The sequence below is a fragment of the Heteronotia binoei genome, chromosome 16 (genome assembly GCF_032191835.1).
Source record: "Heteronotia binoei isolate CCM8104 ecotype False Entrance Well chromosome 16, APGP_CSIRO_Hbin_v1, whole genome shotgun sequence".
In the NCBI taxonomy this organism is placed as follows: Eukaryota; Metazoa; Chordata; class Lepidosauria; order Squamata; family Gekkonidae; genus Heteronotia; species Heteronotia binoei.
The window spans coordinates 36,253,262-36,271,323 of record NC_083238.1 but is presented as its reverse complement, the minus strand read 5'-3'; the positions used below and the strand labels follow the sequence as shown (position 1 = coordinate 36,271,323).

Sequence of the window (18,062 nt, the reverse complement as noted above, 5' to 3'; positions counted from 1 at the left end):
GCCACATGTGGCCCCTGAGCTACAGTTTGGCCACCCCTGCTTCAGACCGACAGGGCTGCCCACCTGGATGAATTTCCATTTAAATGTAGGCAAGAAGATGCGCGTTGTGTATCGGATAGCCCAAGAAGGAGGCACTGAGGAGTCGGAGGCGAACTTTCCAGCAGCCAGGCGCCGGGCTCAGCCCCCAGGCGCCGGCGGAGCAGCAACCGCGTCTCCTTCTCTTTCTCTCTCCCTGCTGAGCTGCAGCCGGCGAACGTGCCCCGCGCCACTGTGAAATCGATCAGGAACACGCCCGGGGGAATCCCGCCGGAGTGACGCAAGCAGGGGAGGCTCCGCTCTTCTTTCTCCCCCTCCCGCCTCTCTCGCCCACCTACGCGATCCCAGTCGCGTTCATTAAGACCCCCCCCCCCTTGCCCTGTTGGTGGCTGAGACCCTCGGTGCACGCTCTTCAATGGACCCTTTTCCACCCCTGGAAGAAGGAAACAGTGTTCAACCCTACAACATTAAAGGCTTTTATACACAAATGCGCTCATGGAGAGCAAAGGCTGCCTTCAAGATAGATCCAGATCGATACTCCCTCTAAGCTACAGAGTCTTGTGAGCTCCTGGCATGACAGTTGTAAGCTGCTGCAGAAATTAATTTGCTCTGGGGCCATTTTTCCGGAGCTAAGGCAAAAATGTGTGAGCTAGGGGGGCTAAAAAACTATGAGCTAGCTCACACCAACTCAGCTTAGAAGGAACACTGATCCACAGCTTTTAAGAAGGATATAGACAAGCTGCAACGGGTCCAGAGGAGGGCGACGAAGATGATGAGGGGTCTGGAGACCAAGTCCTATGAGGAAAGGCTGAAGGAGCTGGGGATGTTTAGCCTGGAGAGAAGGTGGCTGAGAGGTGATATGATCACCATCTTCAAGTACTTGAAGGGCTGTCATATAGAGGATGGTGTGGAATTGTTTTCTGTGGCCCCAGAAGGTAGGACCAGAACCAATGGGTTGAAAGGAAATCAGAAGAGTTTCCAGCTCAACATTAGGAAGAACCTCCTGACCAGTAGAGCCGTTCCTCAGCGGAACAGGCTTCCTCGGGAGGTGGTGGGCTCTCCTTTCTTGGAGGTTTTTAAACAGAGGCTAGATGGCCATCTGACAGCAATGAAGATCCTGTGAATTTAGGGAGAGGTGTTTCTGAGTTTCCTGCATTGTGCAGGGGGTTGGACTAGATGACCCTGGAGGTCCCTTCCAACTCTGTGATTCTATGGGTAGCCGTGTTTGTCTGTCTGTAGCAGTAGAAAAGAGCCAGAGTGCAGTAGCACCTTAAAGACCGACAAAATTTGTGGCAGGGCGTGAACTTTCCTGACTCTGAGTCACTGCTCGCTTCTTGGGATGCATTCACCTGTTACGATCCTTCTCCTGCTGTCCTCTTTCGCCATCTGGAATCACTCCACTCTCCAAGATATTAGGACGGATGGACTCCCATTCTAGCTGCACCTGATCAAATGACTTACAAGGCTAACACCTGACCACAAATTTTGTTGGTCTTTATGGACATATGAAGCTGCCTTATACTGAATCAGACCCTTGGTCCATTAAAGTTCTCAGTAAGTCAGTGGTCAGTAAGTTCTCAGACTGGCAGTGGCTCTCCAGGGTCTCAAGCTGAGGTTTTTCACACCTATTTGCCCAGACCCTTTTTTGGAATTGCCGGGGATTGAACCTGGGACCTTCTGCTTACCAAGCAGATGCTCTACCACTGAGCCACCGTCCCTCCCCTAAGGTGCTACTGGACTCTTGCTCTCTTTTAAAACCTTTTTTTACCTTAAAGAGAAGTTGTAAGCAGCATCCATAATAATGATTTTGGATTTATATCCCACCCTATACTCTGAATCTCAGAGTGGTCACAATCTCCTCTACCTTCCCCCCCTCCACAACAAACACCCTGTGAGGTAGGTGGGGCTGAGAGAGCTTTTTACAGCAGCTGCCCTTTCAAGGACAGCTTCTATGAAAGCTATGGCTGACCCAAGGCCATTCCAGCAGCTGCAAGTGGAGGCGTGGGAAATCAAACCCAGTTCTCCCAGATAAGAGTCTGCGCACTTAACCACTACATCAAACTGGCTCTAATATCAACAGAATCTCTTGTCCACCATCTGTTTATGTTTTGAAAAGTCCACTTGAGAGATTCAGTTTGAGTCCCAGAATCCTTTTGCTTTCGGCCACACTTTGAAGCTCCTCTCCTGCCCAGATCTCCCAGGGACAGGGAGGGGGGGGGGGGCGGGTTGGGTGTGCCAGGAAGGCTTCTCTTTCTGTGGCCCAGAGAGGTTTCTCACTCGGTTTAGAGACTAAGATGAAAAAGATATTGGATTTATACCCTGCCCTTCACTCTGAATCAGTCTCAAAAGTGACTTACAATCTCCTTTAGCTTCCTCCCCCACAACAGACACCCCCCCATGAAGTAGATGGTAGGTGGGGCTGAGAGAGCTCTGATAGAACTGCTCTTGAGAGAACAGCTCTGAGAGAACTTGTGACTGATGCAAGATCACACCAGCAGCTGCATGTGGAGAAGTGGGGAATCAACCCCGGTTCTCCCAGATCAGAGTCTGTGCATTTAACCCTTACAGCCTACACCAAACTGGCTGCCCTGCAATGATTCACACAAGTGACTCTCACCCTTGAGAATCCTCACGAAACAGAGCAGGATTCGAATCCAGGAGTGCCTACAAGATTTCCAGGAGATAATCTTCTGAGAGTCAACCCTTGCTGATGAAGGAAGCTCTTACTCTGGAAGGCTGATTATGCCCTGGGAATCATGTGGGTTTCAATTGGGCTTCCTGGATTCCAACCTCCCCTTTTCTTTGCAGTCCGATAGGGCTCTGAAACCGTCTTCATGAAACCGAAATACCAAGTGCTGCTGAGAACAAAGTGTGTGTGTGGGGGGGGGGGGCGCTGAGAGGATGGAAGAAGGGAGACCAGTCACTGTCCATCGCCTGGAGTATTGTGTTTGGTTTTGGGCACCACGTTTTAAGAAGGATATAATCTATATGTTCCCTCTAAGCTGCAGTCTTGTGAGCAAAAATTCTAATTTGTGAGCCACTGGTATTAAAGTTGTGAGTTACTGCATAAATTAGTGTGCTCTGGGGCCATTTTTCCTGAGCTAAGACAAAAACATGGGAGCTGGAGGCTACAAATTTGTGAGCTAGCTCACGCTAACTCAGCTTAGAGGGAACACAGGATATAGACAAGCTGGAATGGGTCCAGAGGAGGGTGACGAAGGTGGTGAAGGGTCTGAAGACCAAGTCCTATGAAGAAAGGTTGAAGGAGATAGGCGTGTTTAGCCTAGAGAGGAGGCAGCTGAGAGTTGATATGATCACCATCTTCAAGTGCTTGAAGGGCTGTCATATTGAGGATGGTCTGGAATTGTTTTCTGTGGATCCAGAAGGTAGGACCAGAACCAATAGGTTGAAAGTAAATCAGAAGAGTTTCCAGCTCAACATTAGGAAGAACTTCCTGACCATTAGAACGGTTCCTAAGTGGAACAGGCTTCCTCGGGAGGTGGTGGGCTCTCCTTTCTTGGAGGTTTTTAAACAGAGGCTAGATGGCCATCTGACAGCAATGAAGATCCTGTGAATTTAGGGGGAAGTGTTTATGAGTTTCCTGCATTGTGCAGGGGGTTGGACTAGATGACCCTTCCAAATCTGTGATTCCATGGGTAGCCGTGTTTGTCTGTCTGCAGCAGTAGAAAAGAGCCAGAGTGCAGTAGCACCTTAAAGACCGACAGAATTTGTGTCAGGGCGTGAGCTTTCCTGACTCTGAGTCACTGCTCACTTTTTCGGTCCCTTCCAACAGCAAGGACTTTTCCGCCTGACCCTTTCGCCTAGAGCAGTGTTTTGCATTTGCAGGGTCACGACCTGGCACCGGGCCACGAAAGCCTTAATACTGGGTCACAAGAAAAGCCAAAGCTAGCCCCGCCCCCAGCAAAGCATGAGCTCTGCTATGCTTCTTTCCTCCCCCCCCTCTCTGTGTTGTGCAGAGAAAAGCTAGCCTTGAAGACTGACACAGGCTGCAAAGCCTGAGCTCCATTTTCCTTCCTTCCCCTGTCTCTATAACACAATTCCTGTCTCTCCGTTCCACCCCCAAAGTCTCCTGGCTCCACTCCCAAATTTTAGTGGGCCATGAAGGAGATGTGTAAAAATAACCAGGCCATGGGGGGTGGGGGTGGGGAAGTTTGGGAAACCCTGGCCTAGAGGCTTTGGGTTTCCCCCCCCCCTCCCGCCAGATTCAAAGGAAGATTGAAAACGGCCATAGAGCAAACCACTTTGCACCGATTCACCCTGCTGCTCTAATCTAGTTAGAATTATAGAGTTGGAAGGGATCTCCAGGGTCATCTAGTCCAACCCCCTGCACAATGCAGGAAACTCACAAATATCTCCCCCTAAATTCACAGGATCTTCATTGCTGTCAGATGGCCATCTAGTCATCAGATGTCAGATGGCCATCAGTTCTTACACCCTGAGCTACGGCCTCTCTCCTGGAGACCCTAACTGGAGCCCCCCCACCATGCCAGGCACTGAGTCCCGGGGGCATGCAGCCACCAGAGGAGAGAAGGTCAACAGCCCCTGGTGTTTTTATAAGGTAGGCTCGGATCATGGAAATGTCAGAGACTGTGGTCCGTCCTTCCACTCAGCTCATGGCTTTTCAGAACTACTGTTTGCAGTGTTCTCTCTTTGAACCCCAACTGAGGACAAATCACTCATGCATGCGATGAGAGGGGGGGGCTGCCTCCATAAAAGCTGAATGGATCCCTTGAGGATCTGCTTTTTCAAGTCCTGTGAGCGAAAGGTTCCACCCCGCGACGACTCCCTCGCCCATGAAGCTGCTTCATACTAAACCCAGCAAGGACAGCCGTATCCAACATGCCCTCTAAGATGTGGAGTCTTGTGAGCAGAAGTTCTACTTTGTGAGCTACTGGCATTAAAGTTGTGAGCTACTGCATGAATTAGTTTGCTTTGGGGCCATTTTTCCCTAGCTAAGACAAAAATGTGTGAGCTGGAGGCTAAAAAACTGTGAGTCAGCTCACACTAAACTCAGCTTAGAGGGAACACTGGTCTTGTCTACCGAAGACTGGCTGTTGGGTTTTCTGATGCAATTTCACTTCCTGTTGTCATGAGTTAATTAAATGAATGTATATGCAGGCTGATGTTTAGCCAGTGAGAGGTATAGCCAATGAGAATGTTTGCACCTACTTCCCGCTCAGGCTGGGTGTCAATATGTATAGTGACCGTTGAAGGAAAGCCCTAATAGGCTAATCCATATATTTGGGAGGTGGTCTGGGGGAAACCATTTGGTCAGTTTTTATTGCCCTTTGTGTAAAGCCCTCAGATCTCCATGCAGTTAAGACTTTGGGCTCCATAGAGTCGAGATGTAGCTTAGAACCTAGAAAGGATATTGAGTCCTTATTTGTTTTCTAGAAATCCCAGTAACCCTGTCCTCATAGTAAAAGTAAACTACTTTATTCTTAAGCTAAAACGTCTGCCTGGCTTGTTTTTGTGGTTCTCTCCACACAATTCTGCCCAAGTATCTCTAAACCCTAACACTGGCAGCGGCTGGCCAGGGTCTCAGCAGGCGGAGGTCTCTCACATCACCTGGTCTTTTCGAACCAGGGACCTTCCGCATTGAATTAAAGCAGCTCTTCCACGGAGCCTCGCCCACCGGCAGCCTCTGGACACGCCGCCTTGGCTCTCGGCGCCTCTCTCATTGACCGCCTAAGTCCCCCCCTCCGCCACAATGGAAGCGTTTTCTCAATGGCCTCCCCCCGCTCCCAGGCAATAGCAGCTGACGCCCGAGCTAAAGCGCAGCGAAGGGAGAGCGCATCTTCTGTTCTGGCGAGAGCTGTGCGCCTTCACTGTGGAATACAGCCTCTCCAAGTTAGGTGTAAAACCCAGTCCGACCTCTCTTCGGCGCATGCTCAGAGGTGAAGTCGCTCTCTTTCTCTTTCCCCACCCCTACTCGCCTTTGCAATTGACAAGTTTCTGCTTTCAACGACGCGCAAATTCTCAATGAGAAGCCATCAGCTGGTTGAGGTGCAAAGCCACCTACGTCTGGCAGACTGGGAATTCTTTGGGCTATATATATATATATAGGAGAGCGCGGACCCACGAGGGAAGGGAAAGGCAGGTCAAAAATCTGAAGCCGAACCCTTAAGTGGAGCGGTAGTTAGCTCAACCCCCACCCCCACCCCAAGTCCTTTGATTTCTGCAAAATCCAGCGTTATGATCTAGGGCGAATATTTAGGTCAGAGCCTTTGGAGAGCCGGTTCCTTTGTCTGTTTCGATTACTGTTTCTGTCAGGGTTTACGTGAGCTGATCGTCAGATGTGGAAGGGCTCCTCCTACCCACCGTCTGAAACCACTGCAGTAAAAGAGGACAACTCGGTTTATATCAGCGGGGGCTACTAAGCCCCGTTGCATTTCTGCAACTCCCCCCCCCCCGCCCTCCTTTCACAGTCGAATTCCAGCCGCCTGCTTTAGATCAGCCCGGTTTCCTTCGGATCTTTCCCTCCTCGAGCACGTTTAGTTTCTCAAAGCAGATGTGCGGGGACAGGTTGGAGCCTTCTTGAAATTAGTTTTTCCTTTTGCCCAGGAAACCCATTACCCCTCATCCAACGAAGTGGGAGCTGATCGCGACGGCGAAGGGAACTCTGCACATGTTCAAATGCAGCGTTTCTCTAGTACAGGGGTGGCCAGACTGGGTTTCACACATATTGGGTGGCTCTCGAAGCCCCCATCGCCTGACTTGGAGAAGGCATTTGTCTCTTTAAATCTCCTGGAAAATTGCATTTAAAGTTAAAGTTGCTTTCTTTCCACCTCTCTGTCCCCATCTATTTTCCTTTCTTCCTTCCTTCCTGTCTTGTGGCTCTCAAACATCTGTTGTTTATTTTATGTGGCTCTGATGTTAAGCAAGTTTGGCCACCCCTGCTCTAGTACAACTTCATAATACTCAAGGGCTGGTTTAAAAACAAAAGAAAACAAAACAGGGTCAGCCACGATTTACGTGAAATCCTCGCGCTGTTCTTTCAGGCTCGTTCGCTGTCCGCTCCCTCGGGTGCTGAAAGGGGGCGGGGCGCTCGCTTCCCCTTAAGGCTCGCCCTTGCCTTTCATTCATGATTTTTGTTGCTGTTGCTGTCGTTCAAAACCTCTTTCCATTTAAGTCCCTGCCTAGCGAGCGTTTTGCACGTGCTGAGGTGGGATCCGTGGCTTTTAAGTTCCCTCTGCATTTGCGTAGGCACCGATGGAAGCAATGAAATTCGCTCCTCCGCGCGTGCCATTAAAAATAGCTCACGTCAGTCCGTGTCAGTGGATGCGGTCGGATTCTCTCCTGGCGGCTGCTGGCCGTGCGAGGGTTGGGGAGGGGGTGGGAGGAAGAGAGGCACACAGGCGGCGTGTGCTGGCTTGTTCCTTCCTCCGAGCGGACCCGGAGCCCTGCACATTTCCCTGGAAAGGGGACCACGTGCAGCAGGGACGCTGTGCGGCCGGACTCCCGCTGTTCAACTCAGCGGGCGCGGAAGCGCTGGGCGCTCCCCCCCCCGCCCCTTTCTCTCTGGCATCCGAGCATGATCACGATGTCGCCTCGGTAGCCAAAGAAACCGACAATCTTGCCGCTGAGAAAGAAGCCCTCCTCGGGAGAGAGGGGAAGATGCGCCGGAGCTCTTGCAAGTCAGCGCAGATCAACTTAAAGGAGCACATTGTTCAGCCGCATTCCGGTCACAGCTGCAAGGCTGCGATTGGAGGCACGTGGTGGGACTTGCGAGAAGATCCTGTGGAGCAACTTGGGACCGACTTGCGCATAAGCAGGCAGGGGGTCCGGCTCGCACCGGGGATTCCCTCCTCTTGGAGTGATTCATTCATTAATGGCATCTTGACTGCCTGGCACAACCGCACACTGCAACAGAATATCAACCCTACTGTGTACCAGGGTGTGTATTGCATATGTATGTGTCTCCATACACACACAATTGGCATTGGGGCATGTTTCAAGACATTGGGAGAGACTTTTTGTGTGTGTATACATGTAGCTATACTGAATGGCAGGGCCTTTTTTGTAGAAAAGGCCCAGCAGGAACTCATTTGCATATTGGGCCACACCCCTGCTACCAAGCTAGCCGGAACTGCGTTCCTGCTCAAAGAAGCCCTGCTGAATGGTATCTGCACACACACACAGCGGGTCTCTCCCCAATCTCTTGGAACGCCAATTTTCAAGGCACCCTATCCTAAACATTTTCATTCCAAAGTAGGATCAGGAATTCAGCTTTAGTGGAAACGCATCTCCAAAAATACCACTAGGATCTACTTTCCCACACACATCCATACCCGTAAGGCTCTTCCGCTTAAAACGAGATGATTTTTTTAAAAAGCGATGGTTTCGCCCAACTCCTTTATTGGGAGCGGGGCGGAAGAGATACGAATGTTCTTTTGTGTATGTGCGCTTCCGAGGGGCATCGGCACAGATGTCACACACGTTCAAACAAAAGGACACGTGGTCACAAATCGCGCGCACACACACACACACACACACACGCGCGCGCGAGCGCGGAGGGAAATGTTTCTCCTCTCTTCTTTTTCCAGCCAAGGCAACCTCATTATCCCTCCCCTGACAACCCAGAGAAACCAGGAACATCCATCAAAGAGTTTGCATTTCTGTAATGGAAGCCCTGGAAGGCGGCTGAGCTTCCTCCCTTTCGCAAGCCATTAACAACATCCGAGTGGTACAAGTCCCTCCCGCCCCCCCGACGAGGAAGGGCGCAGAGTCCCACAGGGCAGCCCCTCCCCCGCCCCCATCACCTTGGCTTCCCAAGCCCCCTTCCCCCCATTCATTCATTCATTCATTCAGCAGCTCTCGCTCCAAGCCGCCTCTGCTTCCTCCTCCTCCCCTCCCTCGGCTCCGGCGTCCTCCTTCCCCTCCCTGCCTCCTCGGAGGTCCGCCCGGCTCGGTTACGCAGGAGTCGCCGCCAGCAGATCGCAGCAGCCAGGCGAGCGCTCGGCCGGCGAAGCAGCGGCGGCCCCCTCTTGGACAGCCTGGGAGCCGGCAGGACAGCAGCGAGAGCCGTTCTGGGGAACTAGCAGACTCGGATCGCAGGACTCGGGGCGAGGAGCACGTGGGGAAGGCGGCGGCGGGGGGGGGGAGGTTGCATGGCTGGGGGTCGCGGCGAAGAAGGCGGGAAGCCCCCGGCAGCAGCAGCAGCCCCGCTCGCAGTCCACGTGGCGAGTGACTTTCTTCGTCCAACCATGGCTGCAGCGTCTCGGGACGGCTGGGCCTCGGTTGCACCAGCGCCGGGGGCCCGGCGGCGGCTCCTTATGTAAGTCTCTTCTTCTGCACCCCGCGGTGCAAATCCTGCGCGCTCGGAGGTGGCCCCACGGGGTTCCACGCAAGCGGGCCGGAGCTTGACTCGCAAAGCAGCAGCCGGCGGCATTAGAGGCCTCGGGACGCAAAGTTCCCTCTAAGCTGCAAGAGTCTTGTGAGCTACAATTCTACTTTGTGAGCTGCTGGCATGAAAGTTGGGAGCTCCTGCATCGATGAGTGCGCTCTGGGGCCATTTTGCCTGAGCTGAGACAAAACGGTGGGAGCTGGAGGCTAAAAAAATCTGCGAGCTAGCTGAGCTCACACTAACTCTGCTTAGAGGGAAGGCTGCTCCGGAGCGTGGCGCCAAAAAATTGCACGTGGCACTCCCTTTTGCCGGGGAGGCCCAGCCGCCAGCGCCATGTCCGCCCCCGCCTTGGACTCGACGGCGGTGGAAAGTTTCCTCGACAGCCACCCGGAGCTGGTGGAGAAGTGGCTGCGCCGGAGGAGCCGCAAAGCCAGCGTCGTCGGGGGGGCGCCGGACGCGCGGCGGGAGAGCAATGGCGCCAACGCCGCCAGCAACAACAGCCCCAGCAGCACCGGCGGTGGCTGCGGCTCCCCCTTCAGCTGGGCCGGCCCGGAGGCGTCGTCCGCTTCCTCCCCGTCGTCGTCGGGCGGGCTGCAGCGGCGAGCCTCGCAGAAGGAGCTGCGCCAGAGCTTCGCGCGCTCCAAGGCCATCCACGTGAACCTGACCTACGACGAGCACGTAAGCGCGCGGCGGGCCCAGGGGGAGCCTCTGAGCGGCGCCCGCCGGAGGGCGCTGCTGCGCAAGGCCAGCTCCCTGCCGCCCACCACGGCCCACATCCTCAGCGCCCTGCTGGAGTCGCGCGTCAGCCTGCCCCAGTACCCGCCCACCGCCCTCGACTACAAGCGCCACCTCAAGGAGCACAACGAGCGGCAGTTCTTCCTCGAGCTCGTCAAGGACATCTCCAACGACCTCGACCTGGCCGCCCTCAGCTTCAAGATCCTCGTCTTCGTCTGCCTCATGGTGGACGCCGACCGGGGCTCTCTCTTCCTCGTCGACGGCGGCGCCGGGGCCAAGAAGAGCCTCGTCTCCAAGGTCTTCGACGTCCACGCCGGCACCCCTCTGCTGCCCTGCTACAGCTCCGAGGACGCCAACGAGGTCCAGGTGCCCTGGGGCAAGGGCATCATCGGCTACGTGGCCCAGCACGGCGAGACCGTCAACATCCCCGACGCCTACCAGGTAGTAGGACGCTTTGCGCACCCACAGGCCGTGATCACACACACTAAATAATGCACTTTCTGTCCACTTGAAGTGCGCTTCCCAACGGGATTTTGCCAGTTCACACAGTAAAATCCAGTTGGAAAGTGCATGGCAAGTGGATTTAAAGTGCACACCCAAAAGCAATGGCTACGGTCACATGCACTAAACAATGCACTTTTCAATCCACTTGTGATGCACTTTCCAGCTGGATTTTGCTGGGTGAAATGGCAAGAGCCAGTTGCAAAGTGCATTGAAAGTGCATTGTTTAGTGTGCGGGGTCGCAGTCTAATGAGTAGGCCACTTCTGCTTCACCTGGGAGGCTCACCAAGGCACTAAATAATGCTGTTTCAGTCCACTTCCAGGCTGCTTTCCAACCGCATTCTGCCAGTTCACGCAGGAAAATCCAGTTGGAAAGTGGACTGAAAGTGCATTATTTTGCACACACAAAATAATGGGTGTGATCACACACTGTAAATAATGCACTTTAAATCCACTTGCAATGCACTTTACATCTGGATTTTACTGTGTGAAATGGCAAAATCCAGTTGGAAAGTGCATTGAAAGCAGATCAAAAGTGCATTATTTAGTGTTTGTGTTCGTAGTCTAATGTGTAGGCTGCTTCAGCTGCTTCACCTGGGAGGCTCACCAAGGCACTTTCATGTGCTAAATAATGCACTTTCAATCCATTTCCAGTCCCCTTTTCAACTGCTTACTGCCAGTTGGCACAGGGAAATCCAGTTGGAAAGTGGATTGAAAATGCATTATTTAGCACGTGTGATCACAGCTCTGATGGGTCTTCACACCCACTAAATAACATCCTTTCAATCTTCTCTCATGCACGTTGCAGCTGGATTTTGCTGGGTGAAATGGCAAATCCAGGTGGGCAACCGTGTTGGTCTGAAGCAGTAGAACAAAGAGTCCAGTGGCACCTTTAAGACCAAGTTCAGTATATGAACTGTTAACTACAATTTCATTGTATCTGAGAAAGTGTGTGTGCACATGAAAACTCATACTTCGACTATAACATCATTCTTAAAGGTGCCACTGGACTCTAATTCTGTTCATAAAACAGCAACCATCCTGTTCAGTCCTGATAATTTTGGCATTTCAACCTTACAGCATGGGTGACGTGCAATCCTCCAGCTATGTGCGGGTTGCCATTTTGTGTGAAGAGGGCGATGTGTATTTTTCCATTGATCGTACTCATGATGAACCCCGTACCCTCAAAAAATTGGGGTTTCTGATCGCGCGTACCAAAGCTGGAGAATAATCACTGTTCCCTGTTCAAAACAAAATGGGGGGGGGGGTTTCTCATGAATTGAGAAGTTTGGGCATTAGTACAGTCTCTGTGTACACCAGGTTGGATTGCCAAAATTTGGAACAGCAGAAAAAGGACAGATGGAACTGAACAGGGTGAACTATAAAAACAAGTTTTTTAAAAAACCAACATTCACAGTCTACTAAGAAGTAAGCCCCAATGATGGGGTTTACTTTCTAGTAAATGTATTTAGGACTGCTGCCTTAAAGTGTAATTGTAAACAATTTAATCCCATTCTTCATTGGGTTTAAAAGGCTATATAACTCTTCAGGACTGCACTGTCAGTAGCCTAATATGCTATTTCTGAAATGGCCCTTGACCTTGAAGCAGATCATAAAGACAACTAAAAACGATGGAATCACTTGAAGCTTGCAAGGAATGGAGGGCTGGATTTCTTAGCCCCCTCCCCCACCTTCAGGTGGTTTACACTAAAACTGACAAAAGTTATATAACAATTAAAAAACCCAATTTTAAGCCTAAATCCAATCCGAATCTAAGTCCTACACATTTATAAAAGTAGTAGATTTGAAGGAAGTATTCAAGATCTACTGAGTTCAGCAGCTTGGTGGAATAAAAACCTTTTTGAGTTGTATTTGTTCCAAAAGCTGCCCATAACAGGTTTCTAGAAGCAGTATGTGATCAGGATGGCTAAACAGATGTGAAAAAGATGGCTTTCTGTCTTTCTGGTACATGCCTTAGAAGATTCAGTGACAGGGAAGAACCATTTTATGCCAGTGATAAAGGCTGGCCAAAATTACGCAAAACAGTGCATGAGCTTGCATGTTCCTTAGAACTCTTCTAACAGCTGAATGCTGAAAAGAGGAAAGGAAGCAAAAAAGAGAGTATGTTTTTTTAAAAGCTTAAAACTTACTACTTTTTTGGTTGACTCTGTTTTCTGATTGCTGATCTTGGATGTGGTACTCTTGGTCTTCAAGCAGATTATTGGACACTAGGTGGTCACTTCCCACGTAGCTACAGGTGGCAAACAGTAAGCATCTAGATCAGTTCTTTGGGCTGATTTCCAGGAAAATGATCTGAGGATTGTGTGGTAAATGACAAACGTGTAGCTCCCTTTTATTTCATTTTATAGGAGGGCTCCGATCTCTGTTCCTAAGTAAAGCATTTTAACTTGTCTAACCTGAAATGCATCTCTGAATAAGGCTGGGATACAAAGGTAACAGAGGAATAATTTATCCTCTCAGTTGGGCAGATATTTTTTGATTTTTGAGGAGCTCCATTTAATTCCTACTAGATTTTTTAAAAGGTGCCAACCATGTGCAAGGGTGGGAGAAAAGACACCAAAATTCTTGGGTAGCAGCAGCATATACCTGCAGTGGCTTCCTAAAGACACTTACATCCTTCTAAATGTTTTGGTATGAATGGGCCTAGAAGAGAGTAGATTTGCTTAGGAGGTCATTAGGTCTATTCAGTGGGATAATTTACAAAAGCGTTCTTAGGGTTTTATGGTGTAGCATCAAGATAAACAGATGCTTGATCTTTTAATTTTTTCCCTCTCATTCTAGCTGTGTCAGTTATAGGTACAAAATTTCCTTCCCACAGTTCATCCATGAAAAGCTAATTTAAGGGGTATCATCGCATAGTAGTTTGAGCATATGATGAATTAGTCAGATTCCCCATTCCCCATGAACAAATTCCATTGTGGGGTAGAAAAACTACAAAAGAATTTGTTCTTATGAGGCTTCTAGCAGATATTAAGGGCATTTCTTGAGTCTTGTACTTCAGTTCAGCTACCTGAACTCACAAATAAATATGAAGTGGATCAGCTTTGACAGGAGCGTGTGGAAATGGGTAAAATATCCCTTTAAAATACAACTGAGCCTGATTCCTTTCCCAGTCACTGCTTGTACTTGTGACTTCTACACAGGCATCCTGCCAAACTCACATTGTACCTGTATCTTGTAGTCAGGCATCTTTTCTTGAGAGTGGAAAGCTTGACGTAAGAAGAAGGCACTGCTGAGTGTAAAGAACCAGGTGGTAATAGTTGATTCTGAATTAATTAATGGGAGCAAAAGGATATGCTCTTTGACATGAGTCTGTGCTGTATTTTAGCGATGCTTTATTTTAAACACAATTTCAAAGCATAGCACAAAGTGGAGGGGGTTCAGGATGGCTTGCACAATAAAATGTGTGAGTTTTCATTCCCATTGCAGCTGCAGTAGGTGGTTTTTCAGCCTTTATTGGCCGTGTCCTTTGATGGGAACAGTAGTTCACGGAGGTCTAGATTTTTAAGAATATCTAAAGAAGTTTCAGGATTTACAGGGTTTTTTTTCTCACTATAAGAAGTATAATGCTGCTTAGCTATTTTAGTACTGCGGTTGGATTGCTGTAAAGAGAAATGAGAAAAGGAAACGTTCACTTTTCTAGTAATAAGTATAGGCCCACAGCGTTTAGGGAGACTTTCCCCTTTTCTACCCATGCTTTCAAGGGCCACATTGGTAGATCACAGGGTGGTTCAACAGGAATGGGCCTAAAAAATAAGAAAAGCTCTCCAACAATAGCTAGCCAGATGTTTCCAGGGAGCCTGCAAACAAAAAAGTGTGATAGCAGTAGATGTCCTACAATGTTTGCACCCAAACAACTGGAACCTGAATGTTGGAGGAGCTGTCCTTCCTGAATTTGTCCAGTTCCCATTTAGAGTGGCGCAGAGTGGTAAGCTGCAGTCCGTGCTGCTCATGACCTGAGTTCGATCCCGGCAGAAGCTGGATTCAGGTAGCCGGCTTAAGCTGACTCAGCCTACCATCCTTCCGAGGCTGGTAAAATGAGTAAAATGGAGGGAAAGTGTAGGTGACTGGGGAAGGCAATGGCAAACCACCCCGTAAAAAAAGTCTGCTGTGAAAACATTGTGATACAGCATCACCCCAGAGTTGGAAACGACTGGTGTTGGCCGGGGGACTACCTTTACTTTTAAAAAGTAGTGACCCTTGCCAGATCTCATGGCAGTGAATTTGGTGTGAAAAACTACTGTCTGTTGTCAGTCACCTTTGCTCAATGGCCTTGACTTCTGTTGGTATGTGACAAGGAAAAAAAGTTTCCAATTTCTCCAAAATGTATTTGGAGTAGATGTATATCCCTTATGTTTCTCCTTAGTTGTCTCGTTCTCTTAAATTAAGTGAAATGCCATGGAAGGTGTTCTTCCAACCTCTGGTGTTTCCCGCACTTTCTCATGCTTTCTGATGTACCTTTTCTTGAGATGGCTTGACTACTACACATACAGTGCCATCCCAAGAATGTGAATAATCCTGATTGTCTAGACCTAAATGGGAGTCTGAGTAGTCTTGATAATGATCACTCTCTTAACCACACCGTGAATTTATATAAAAGCATTCTTCAATCCCTTTTTAATAATCAGTAGTAAAGGCTTTGCTCTTTTGGTTGTATCTTCACGCTGAGTTGGTATTTGATTAGGTTACCTACTGTAACTGCAAAATCTTCATAGCAAAAAGGGTATGATAGAACAGAGTTCAGATCTGCACTCTGTCATGAATTTGATCCAGATACTCATGCTCAGGGCTATTTTTAAAATCAGGAACTCCTTTGCATATTAGGTCACACCCCTCTTTTGTAGCTAATCCTCCAAGAGCTTACAGGGTTCTTAGTTCAGCGCCAGCTGTGAGCTCTTGAAGGATTGGCTACATTGGGGTGTGTGGCCTAATATGCAAAGGAGTTCCTGCTACAAAAAGCCCTGCTCATGCTTATCCTAACCTACCTCTTATGGTTGTTGGGAGGATAAAATGGGGAGAGAACTATGTACATTGTCCCAGGTTCTTGGGACAAAGGATGGTATAAAAAAGTGATAGACAGCCACTGCCAGTTCAGACTCCACCAGTAATAATAAATCTTTTAGTCTTGAATGTATTAAGAAGAAGGTAGGGGTATAAATAAATAAATGAAATGGTACTACAAAACTCTTTTTAGTGTTTGCTGCAGTAGGCTGACATAACTACTCCTCTGGCATCAGAATTTATGGAAAACTGAGAACATGTGTGTTGCTTTAGGCCAGGGGTGTCGAACTCATTTGTCATGAGGGCCGGATCTGACATAAATGACACCTTGTTGGGCTGGGCCATATGTGTACCTATTTAAGATTAGGTAGCAGCAAAGATATAAACTTTATAAAGGATACAAACATAATTAAAGATTTTCTAAAAAAAAATGTTAAAACATGCGTAAAACATTAGCACTCATTGGTGTTAAAGGTGCTTTCTTTGTATTTCTCCCATGGGATCCAAGGAACTGGGCAAAGGAAGCTCTGACTCTTTCCTTTCTTCCCCAGGGGACCAGGAGGGGGAGGAGCCTCAGCCAATAGAAGGAAGAGAGTGTTGGCTCAGTAGCTCTGCTGTGTGATTGAGAGAGCCTGGCAAAGCAAGCTCTTCCTCCCAAGGGAGGAGCCTCAGCCAATGGAGAAAACAGAGGTTTAGCTTTGTAGCTCCTGTGCAATTGAGCAAATCTTTCAAAACAAGCTGTTACACAGAAGGAAGCAAGAGAGGGGGAAAAGGAAGCAGATGACAACCAGTTGCTTGGGGGCCTGATTCAGCCCCAAGGCCATATGTTTGACACACTGCTTTAGGCTTACTTTCCCTGAAACTTACTTGCCATTTGTTACCCGTTCACCTAGTTTGCAAAGATCTTTTTTGCAGTATCTGCTTAAGTTTTCGCTATTCTGAATAATTTAGTAGAATTCACAGATTTGGTCACCTTCTGCTCATGCCTGACGCCAGATAATTTTCCAGAGCTTGAACTCCTATTTGTTTTCCTCAATTTGGACGAGATTTTTGCTTTTTGAAAAATGAAACCTGACCTTTTATAGCTTCTTTGACTGCTCATTAATCACACTGACACCAGATTTAGCCTTCATTGTAGCTTTCCGCATCTAGGGTATCCAAAGCATTGAAGTAACCTCCAGGTGTCCTGAAGAGATTTGACATTCATAGTTTCATTTTGACTGAGGGCCAAACTGTCATGTCAGGGATCTGTTACTGGAACACGTAACATGTAACTTAGTTGCAAAAAACTGTTGTGTCTGTACATGTATGGAGGACGATAGGGTGTGTGAATGTGTGCAGAGCCATTTCCCTGATAATGCTTCTTGTGTTGCGTTTGGTCCCAGCAGGGGAAAAAAAAGACAGGTAGGCTTTTTGGGATTAGAAAAATGGCATGGGAAGACATTAACCCTCCTTCCACTTTGCTGAATTACACCAATCCCCAGTGCATTATGTGGTTTGTCCCTTATCCTCTCATTCTTGATTTCCACTCCCTACCCTTCTTTTCAAATCTGAGAGGCAGTAATGTCTTAGAATTCTTTCATATGAACATACATATGAACATATGAAGCTGCCTTATACTGAATCAGACCCTCGGTCCATCAAAGTCAGTATTGTCTTCTCAGACTGGCAGCGGTTCTCCAGGGTCTTAAGCTGAGGTTTTTCACACCTATTTGCCTGGACCCTTTTTTGGAGATGCCAGGAATTGAACCTGGGACCTTCTGCTTCCCAAGCAGATGCTCTACCACTGAGCCACCGTCCCTGGCAGTCAGCCAGGGGTGGAAGGAAAAACCCGCCATTGAGGGGGGGCAGGAGGCAGCCTCCAGGGGTGGGGTGGGGGTCACTGAGGGACTCTAAATGGCCCCTGACCCTGGCAGTGAGATCACCTGTCTGTGTTTGCAACAACTCTGACCTGAGACGACCCAACAGCAAGCAAACACACAGCTAAGGGTTACCCTGGCACCAATGCCAATGCTACGGTTCCCAAGAGCATGCTGATGTGCTGTGTGTATCCTGCGCTTCCTTGTATGCTCAACTAACCCAGCCACGTTCCAGACTGCATTGAAACAGTGCAACCTGGCAGATGGGCCATGAGTATACGTCAGTATCAATTTACTCAGTCTGAGAATGTGAACTTGGGTTTGAGTTGTGATGAGAAGTAGGTTGTTCATATAGCAATCTAAGCCAGTGATTCTCATACTGTGGGATGGGACTCCAAAGTGCCATAGGGTTGCAAAGCTGGGAGGAGGTAGAGTATGTGGGGCGCCGTGGCTCATTTGAAGAGCATCTTCCTGGCATGCAGAAGGTCCCTGGGTTCAGTCCCAGCATTACCAGCTAAAAGGGATCAAGTTGAAGTTGATGT

The 18,062-nt window shown here is 49.0% G+C and overlaps 1 protein-coding gene across 1 annotated transcript in view; it reads left to right on the top strand.

Annotated features, from left to right (window-relative positions):
• Positions 1-9,736: 9,736 nt before the first annotated feature.
• PDE11A (phosphodiesterase 11A) overlaps positions 9,737-18,062 on the top strand; it is a 284,908-nt gene continuing 276,582 nt past the window's right edge. The window contains exon 1 of the mRNA XM_060257021.1: positions 9,737-10,579. Coding sequence (XP_060113004.1) covers positions 9,737-10,579 — 843 coding nt within the window. The remainder of the gene's footprint in view (positions 10,580-18,062) is intronic.